Source organism: Lutzomyia longipalpis, chromosome 3 (assembly GCF_024334085.1).
Source record: "Lutzomyia longipalpis isolate SR_M1_2022 chromosome 3, ASM2433408v1".
Lineage (NCBI taxonomy): Eukaryota > Metazoa > Arthropoda > Insecta > Diptera > Psychodidae > Lutzomyia > Lutzomyia longipalpis.
In genome coordinates this window covers 20562247-20571267 of record NC_074709.1, presented here as the reverse complement: position 1 = coordinate 20571267, position 9021 = coordinate 20562247, and the positions used below count along the sequence as shown (strand labels likewise).

Here is a 9021-nt window from a genome sequence, read left to right as displayed (position 1 = left end):
ACCCTAAGATACCTTTTATTAAAATTAAAAAAAAAAAATGATTATCGAACGTTAAAAAAAAACGTCAAACGTTGCGGTTCAAACGTCGAATTAACGTTAAATAAAATGTTCATCAATTGTACGATCTGACGAAATTAATCATCAATTATTAGATTATTATTCTTTAATCAAACGTTAGAAAAGGAAATGTCAAATATTTAAATGAAATTAAACTTCAAGTGTCAAAAAGCATATCAAAGTTAGAAAAAATGTGGATTATTAAATCAAACGATTGATTACAAACGTCAAATGATAAAATAAGTGTCAATTGTTAGAAAATGAGTCCTAAAAATTAGACAAAAAACCAAACATCGAAATGTCAAAGGTTTAAAAAAAAAAACGTTAAAATCTTGAATTTATATAACGAATGCTAAAATAAACATCAAATGCATGAATAAACGTCAAGTGTTGAAGAGCATGTCAAATGTTCGAAAAAATCGCGAATTATTATAAACGTCAAACGATTAAAAAGAACGTCAATTGTTAGACAATTAGTCCTATAAATTAGTCAAAAAAAAACTAAATATAGAAATGTCAAAGGTTTATTAAAAACTATAAACACTTGAATTTATATAACGAATGGTAAAATAAACGTTAAATGTGAGAATAAAATGTCAAAATCACCGTTTAACAATAAAAAAAAACTTTAACCGTAGAAGTATCTCAAACGTTAGAAAAAATGGATTATTGAATTAAACGATTAATTATAAACAATAAAATAAAATAAACGTGAAATGTTAGAAAAGTTATTTAAACGTTAGAAATGACTATTTGACCGAATAAAATGAAATAGAACATCAGGAAGAACGTTAGAACGGGAACATCAAAAGAAACGTTAAATGTCAGAATAAATCTAAAACGTTAGAAATGGAATGTCATTCGTTAGAATTACACAAATCTGCTATTTTGAATGAAACAGCCGTTAAAATAAATTAGTAGTTATTTGTTAAATTAATTTTTATCGTCCTACAAACTAAAAAAAAAGTATTTGTAAAAATCACCCCCTAGAATAGATTTCTGACTACGCCCCTGGATGTTTCTTTTCCAATTTTTTATATTTTTTTACAAAATAATAAAAAATCCGTTTTTAATGTAATCTGTGACGTTTTATTAGTCATATTTTGAGACATTAATCTCTACATTGACATAAAATTGTTGTGTTTTCTATAAAACTTATAATAGGTATTTATCGATATTCAGGCGGAATAAATAGAAATTTTAATGGAGTTTCACTGTCAGAGCGCTTCTCTAACCTACCATGCCTAAATGTATCCTAGAAACCGCATTGACGCAATACGGATGCACATCCCAGGCGCCGGAGATGATTTTGTGGAGTATGCAGAGGATCGATCACCTTTCCTCCCTCATTTAATGCAACAAAGTTTGGGAATTAACCGGAAGTCAGATGTTTTGAGGAGAATTTTATGTTGAGAGGTAGAGTCGATGGTAGTCATTCGCCCCGAAGGCGCAATTGCATTTGGGACACTTGCGCTGACGTGTCTCATAGCGCGTTCGTAGGCAGTCGTAGCAGAAGACATGGAAGCACTTAGACAGCACGGCATCCTTCCGCTTAACCTTGCACGAGGGACACGTGAGTGTCTCCTTGTACTCCCGAATCTCCTCCAGCATCACCTCATCAATTGTCGTGCCTGTCATCTCAATCTTCTTCATCCGCTCCGCCTTCCGCTTGAACTGTGCCAACTCCTCCTGCAGACGCTTCGTCTTGTACGCCTCCGCCTCCAGTGAGCTCGTCTTCTCCGCCACCACCTGCTGTGCCTCCTTCATCTGTGCATGATACTTCTCCAGATGCAACTTCAAATCCGCCGCCGACTGTGCCGACTCAATTGCCTTGCGCTTGTGCATCTCCATCGCCTGCTGACGCAGCACCAACTCCTTCTCAATCGTCGTCACCGTATTCTGCAGGATACGCTCCTTCTCCTCCAACTTCCGCAGCACAATGTGCATCGCCTCAATTTGCGTATCACGCGTTGCAACTTGCTCCTCGAGAATTTGCTTCTCCTCCCGCAGGAGTTTGTGCATCTGATTGGCCTTTATGCGATCTGACATCAGCTTAAAATTTGCATCATCCTTCTCACGTAATTGCTGAATTAATCGCGAATTCTGCTCTTGCATATCCTCAAATGCTTGCCCCGTTACTTCCATTTCATTCAAGAGTGCCTCCTCCTCCTACGAATCCCAACAAATAGAGAAGATTTTCTCAAAAAAAAATTCAGCTCCTACTGGACACAGGATGGGAACAAAACAAGGACTAGACAAACTACAGAGCTACAACTACTGGAAGCGAGCTAGAGGACTTCTTAAATGTTAAGGAAATAAAGCGTGCAGTTGGTCCAAAAAGCCTTCTGTAACAGAGCTTGTTTATGAGCTTGTAACACTGCTCTGTTAACAAGACTACAACAGAAGCCTATAATCAAGCTGGCTTTAAGGAGCCTGTAATACGGTTGCTTTAGTAATTTTACAACAAAAAAAGAACTATAGGTAATAGATAGCCGTTAAGAAGCTGCAACAACAAGCCTTATAAAACAAAAACTGCGGAAATACTTTCTTTACAAGGCTGGAACAAAGATTTTTGTTATAAACTCGTTTCTTGCACGAGAATTTGCAGTAAAAAACCTTAAAAAAAAACTCAAAACTTCATTAAAAAATGTTCTTTATAACAAGTCCTGAAACAAGCGATGAACTGGCAACACAGCTGCTACGATTTTGCTACGAAGCTCTTGCATAAGCCTGCAACAAAGCTGCTTTTGTAAGCCTGCAACGAAACTACTTCAATAGGCCTGCAATAATGCTATTTTACAAGCCTAGACCCCTAAAACCGTGAAGCAGTTTTGAAGGATCAAAAAAACTGCTCAATTTAAGTCTGCAACAAAGCTGCTTGTACAGTTTTTACAGTATCTTACAAGCCTTTATCAAAACTGCTCATCTAAAATATCAAGGGCACAATCTCTAATCTCAAAAGCAACAAATTTAAATCCTATTACAACAAATCTCTACATAATCAGTGGAGCTAACTGGAGAAAACAATCAAGACACATCAGAGAAATGAAATTCTAAACTTACGTGAGATCCAACAAAACCACGACTGTAGTGTCCTGGCCACGAACCATCCGCTGGCTTTTGATTAGCAACTTGTTTCTGTAGTTCGTATTTTTGTTCTTCTAACTGCTTAATCTTCCGCAGAGCATCTTCATCTGCTAATTTCTTCCTGTCCTCCCTTTTACTTTCCTGTAAAATCGACGAAAATATCGGAATATGAAACTTATCGATCAATTCCTTTTTACAGTTAACAATCTCACCTGAAGCTTCTTTAATTGTTGCTTTAACTCTTCAATCTCTGAACGATTCTTCTTTTCAATTGCCATCAATTGAACTTTATCCCGTTGCTCCTTTGAGACTCCTTTATACATATCAAGAAGTAGTTTCATCTCTTTCTGATCATTAAGGGCTTTCCTGCGGGAAATAATATGGGTTTACTAAAGAACTCCAATAAAACAGGTGAGTTAGTCTTACTTTAATTGAGCTTTTAGATCTCTCATCATTTCTGATTCAGCAATCTTCAGCTCCTTAATACGTTGAGCCTCTTTCTGATCTTTCTCCGTCTTGACCACAACTGTTGCCGCACTGGGACAATCCTTCTTCTCTCCCGTTGCAGCAGGAGCTGCCTTTTCTTGCTTTACAGCACCAGGAGTTCCTGGTTCCTTCTTGATACCGTCCTTATTGTCGGCATCTTCTTCATTCTCATCGGATTCAGCTGGAAAGGAGAAAATTAGGTTTCTGTTGGAACTGCTTTAAGTTTGTCCTAACTACTGAGGTAGGTCTGAAATCAAGCACTGTCTTAACAGGGTTTTGTTGAAGCTGCCAGTATAGATATATTGTCCCGTATTCTAAAGTTTTCAAGATCTCGAAATTCTGACTTCAGAATAAGGCCGATTTTCAAAAAATCTGCAGTTCAGACTTCTTAAATAAGTTAATGCAACCAGAGAACAGATTGAAGTTCCTGATGAAATTTCTGAAATTTTTTCTCTGACAAAACAGTTCAAAGAAGTCTGTTTTAGGAAGCCTGCTCAAGGAGCAAAGACGAGCCTCAGACGTCTTAAAGGCCCAAATATTCTTCTAAGGATTTTAAGGATCTAAGAGTCTTTCAAGAAGTTTTCTCTTACAAACTTATTACAAGACTACTCGAGCAAGTCTGCAGATAATCGTTTAGTCAGTTTCACAACAGAAACACCTTTTGTGAAAACTTAAAGAGAGTTTAGAGATCTGAGTCCTTTTCCTGTACTCTAACAACGATAAGTCCAGAGTCTTCTCATGCAACCAGATCTAGACTAATAATAAAATAACATTTCCTACCTTTTGCAACTCCCGTTGTCACTTCTTCCTTCACACTTGCTGATCCATCAGATGAAGTCTCCTCCTTGACTCCCTGGCTTGCACCTTCTGGCTTCACTTCTCCCTCTGCTGGAGCTGCTGCTCGATTTTGTGCTCCATTGGCCTTTGCATTTGCCTCTTCAATGTCCTTCCTCAATTTTGCATTTTCCGCCGCTGCATCCTTGTACTTCCTCTTGTACCTGTGCACCTCACCCTTCAGCTGCCCATTGTGATTCTGTAGCGACGTAATGAGGTGTCGCATCTCCCGATTAATCGGTGCCGTCTGCTCATTTGCCGCCATATTCTGCTCAAATTCAATCCTCAGCATTTCGTACTCTTTGCGAATCTGCGCCAAGACGTCTTCCATCTGAATCATTTCACTGCGCATCTTCTTCTGCGCCATCAATTCCTCACTCTCCATCATCTCAATCTGCCTCAAGTGCTGATTCTTACTCGTGTGCAGCTGATTTCGTGTCTCATCGAGCATTGTCTTGATCTGCATGGATTCGTTGTAGAGCACTGAGAATTGCGACTGGAGGCATTTGTATTCCGTTGTCTCCACAATTACCGATTCCGGAAGTTGACGGATCTGTTCTCAGAGAATTTTAGTTAAATTTTAATAAAGTCTGGGCGAGGGAATGGGCGGAACTTACGTCCATTTTGAGCTTTTCCACTTCTTTGAGGGTTTCTCGGTGCGTTTGGTGGAGTTTATCGAGCTCCTGGAGGCGATTTGTGGCCAATTCACGGAACTCTTCAAGTTCTTTTGCCATATCTTCGAGATGCTGCGTCGCCACGCTGGTCGTCGGATTGGCTTTCACTTCAAATGGTTGGGAAGAAAGGGCATAAAATCAGGGGGTTCTTTGGGGACTTTTCTTCCCGGAACGGTTTGATATGTTCCCGGAAAGTGCCATAAGTGGCTGAAAGTTGTATATTCATCCTGCCCATTGAATCAGGAAGTTTCTAAGGGATCTTAGGAGCTTCCTTTTCAACACCCGGCTTATCCTTGATGTCATCTTCACGACAAAATCTGAGTCTTTAAAAATGCTTTACGTAATTCCAAAGGGGACTTCCTAAATGAACCGATTTGGACCCAAAGATGAAATCAAGCTTCAGCCGGGTGTTGAAATGGATGTTCCTAAGATCCCTTAGAATCCTCCTGATGCATTGGGAAGGATGAATGTACAACTTTCAGCCACTTATGGCACTTTCCGGGAAGAAAAGTGTGTTCAAAAAGTGTACAAACTTCAAGTTGCTGGGTTCTTTGGGGACTTTTAGGGGGTTACTAAGAGGACTTGACTCACCTGTGACCGTCTTTGTGGCATCCCCGTGCATTTGATGGTACGTCTTGAGCTTCTCAATGGCTTCCGCGAGATGATTCTCAAGCTTATCATTGCGACAACGCACCTTCTCCAGCTCATACTGCAAATCATCAATTTGATTCCTCAGCTCAGCCGCTTCCGTCTCCTTGGCCGTCAGCGTGTCCTGCAGCTCAGACATCTTCAGGGAGATTGTGTGATACTTCTCATGGAGGGAAGTATTGAAATTCTGCAGCTGCCTATTCTCCTCCATGATGGCCACCTGAGACTCCCGGAGGGCTTCATCAATGTCCGGCGCTGGAGCCTCATCATCCTCCCCGGAACCACCTTTCAGCGCCACAGCGAGCTTCTCATTGCGCTGCATTAGGCGATCAATAACCTGAACAATCTTTGCTACAGCGCGCTTTGACACCTGCACGCGATTGGCCAGCTTATCATCCAGCTCCTCCTTGTCCCACGTGGAGAGTTGCGTGAGGAAGGACGTTGTCACTTCATTCTCATTCTTATTCTCCGATTCATCGGCTGTTTCGGCATCGAAACGCTGCAGGAGGACACGAATGTCCTCATTGAGCTGATTCCAGTAGCGATTGACAACATTGAGGACGGCATCGTCCTGTGTTTGACGCTTCTCGAGCTGCTCAATTCGCTGCCGGAGCTCTGCCTCACACCGGACACGCTGCTCAATGCGCTGCAGAGAAGAAAACAAAACAAATCAGCCCAAAAACTCCCACCTCAATCTTCCCGGAAGCTCTCAAACCTGGGCTAATTTCTTATTCTGGAACTGCAGCACCTTGATGTCCATCTCTTCGAGGGTGGAAATGGGGCCAATGAGATGGGGCTCAAAGTGAACCTTCTTTATTGGTGGCTGTGCCCCAGAAACCCCCGCGGAATCTTCTGCACTTCTCTTCGACATCTTCAGTGTTTTTTTTCTTCTCAGTGGCTGCTCCTGTAGAGAATGCAAAGAATGAATTACCCCAAATGTGGGGAAAATGGGGTGGAGCACCCAAATAAAATGCCTGCGTTGCAGGTCAATGAAAAGACGGGATTTTCCGTGAAAATACGTCGTCCGCCTGGGGAAACTTACGTGAAAAATGTCGAGGGGGGTTCAATTTGCAACTCTACGGGGTAATTATCCCGTTTTTCCGCCTAGGAAATGCCTAAAATTGATAAAATGCGGATCAACAACAAAAACCTTCTTCTTATTCTTCCTTCTTTTTGCTCAAAATTAGGGTTCAAGATATATCGATTGAGATTGTCTATCGATATTGCTCGGATATTGCTTTAGATCGATTTAAAATGTTTATCGATATTGTTTTACATCGAAGACATCGAATTAAAAAAGTATCGATATTTGAGAATTTATCGATATATCGATTTCATTGTTTCATCAGTTTTGCATTATTATTCTTATTCTTTTGATTAATTCTTATGAATTAAATTAGAAAATCTGCGTAAAACTTGATTTGCGTGGAAAACTAAAAAATTCAACAAAATGCTTTGATTAATACGATATTCACAAAGTAAAAAATCGATAAATCGATACTCTGTTAACTTCGCGCTCATTTTGGGTTTCCCGATTCCCGCTGAAAATTCAAATTTCTCCCGCGGGATTTATCGATCAAACTGCCTTCGCACGGGAGTTCCAGAAGTTCCAGAAACATCCCCCCAAAAAATGATCCCATTCAGAAAATTCTCCCACTGCCAATGGAAAGTTAACAATCACGGCAAGAGAATCATCTCGGAGCAACAGCAGGAGCTAGCTGAACGAATAATCAGCGAATCTGATCGTCTTGTGGATGAGATTCGGGAGAAGACCCAGCAGAATCACGGGGAGAGTAACCACAGACTAGAAGAACGTATCACTGACATAAAATTCCTCAAGGATGAGCTTGAGAGCTATAAAGCTGAATGCTGTGCCGAAGAGGAAGCCCTCAAAACGTACAGGATGCGTGTGGGGAAGGCGCTGGCGGTCTTCCGGGAGAAATACCTACCAATTTGCCGGAAGTGCTTGGCAATCCGGGAACAACGTGTGGAAACGGATATTGTGCGGGATGAAGTTGAGAAGGAACTGCAGAAGGAGTTGAGAGTCATTGAGGAGTCCCTGGAATCGCTGGAGAAAGCCCACACAGATGTGAGGACTTGTGCTGAGTTTCTGGAGGGAATTTTAAGGTATTAAGAATTTTTTTTTTCTTTCAGGCCAACGAGCAAATCCGTCGTATTCGTGCAGCAATGTACCAAGTGGACAAGGATCTCCTCCTGAAGGCCACAGCTCAGGGTATCGATGAGAAATGCCTCGAAATTAAGCCAACGCAGCTCAATCTTCGTGTTCAGCAAATAAATCCAGAGAAGGATGCTTTGTAAGTTTAACCCTTTCACGTCAATTGATTATTCAAACAAATAAAGTCCGAGTATTACTATCCTAACTCTAATTACTTAGAATCTTTCTGAATGTTATGCTTCAAATGCATATGCTTCTTGAGGATGTAGTATTTAACTCTTTCCAAAAGCTAGAGTTTCAAGAAGCTTTTACACCCAAATATCCTTTGAGAACATCCACAGAATAAATATCCCGATACAAAGATCTCATGTTTCAATGTTTCATGTTTCACATGAACGCGAAAATTAAAATATTTCAAAAATGATTTTTTTCACTTCTTAACAATTTTCTTTCTTTTGCAGCAACACCACAATGGAGTCCTGGCAGAAGATCACACTGGATACAATTCAGAAATCATCTCAGGAGATCACTAAAGCACGATCTCTGCGCTCCTTCATTGATGTTCTCCTGCGTCAGGTGGCTGAGGATATTTTTTCCCGGACAGAGGCAACAAATGTGGCCTTCCGGAAGCGCATTGGTGAAGTTAAGGGCACCAAGGAACGTCTGGAGGACGTCCACAGGGAAACACTACGACAGGTGAATGAAATTGAGCGAAATTTGGGACGCTTGGAGCATGAGCTCGTCACAAAGGAGGGCTTCATTGCGGCCTGTACGATGCGTCTGAGTGAACGGAAGAAGCGTCCTGGGACAGAGCTTTGCCTGGACATTCCGCAGGAGACGCTGCTGCGTGAATTGGCGAACTTAACACTGAGCTGCAAACAACTCGAGCAGATGATCACGGACTCAAAGACAACGCTGCGGTACTTGCTGAACACGCAGATGCAGCAGGAGCGTGAGATTAATGTGAAGATGAACTCCTTGAAGGTGGATGAAGTTGATTGCATGTCCCTGCGGCAGGGTCTGGAGTTTCAATCTTTCTAATGACACTTTGAAACATTG

At 41.1% G+C, this 9021-nt stretch overlaps 3 protein-coding genes across 3 annotated transcripts in view; 2 read left to right on the top strand and 1 right to left on the bottom strand.

Annotated features, from left to right (window-relative positions):
* LOC129792688 (ARL14 effector protein-like) overlaps positions 1–9021 on the top strand; it is a 693823-nt gene that overhangs the window by 441100 nt on the left and 243702 nt on the right. The window lies entirely within an intron of this gene.
* On the bottom strand, positions 1124–6967 carry LOC129792573 (E3 ubiquitin-protein ligase Bre1). The gene is made up of 9 exons (XM_055831768.1): positions 6829–6967; positions 6502–6690; positions 5730–6432; positions 5082–5245; positions 4411–5017; positions 3571–3811; positions 3357–3510; positions 3121–3285; positions 1124–2226 (listed from the first exon to the last, which is right to left on the bottom strand). The coding sequence occupies exons 2-9, from the start codon at positions 6655–6657 to the stop codon at positions 1462–1464; spliced, it is 2955 nt and encodes a 984-aa protein (XP_055687743.1). The 5' UTR covers positions 6658–6690; positions 6829–6967; the 3' UTR covers positions 1124–1461.
* Positions 7417–9003, top strand: LOC129792296 (tektin-1). Its single transcript, XM_055831205.1, has 3 exons — positions 7417–7875; positions 7941–8101; positions 8424–9003. Exons 1-3 carry the CDS (start codon positions 7417–7419, stop codon positions 9001–9003), a joined length of 1200 nt encoding a protein of 399 aa, XP_055687180.1.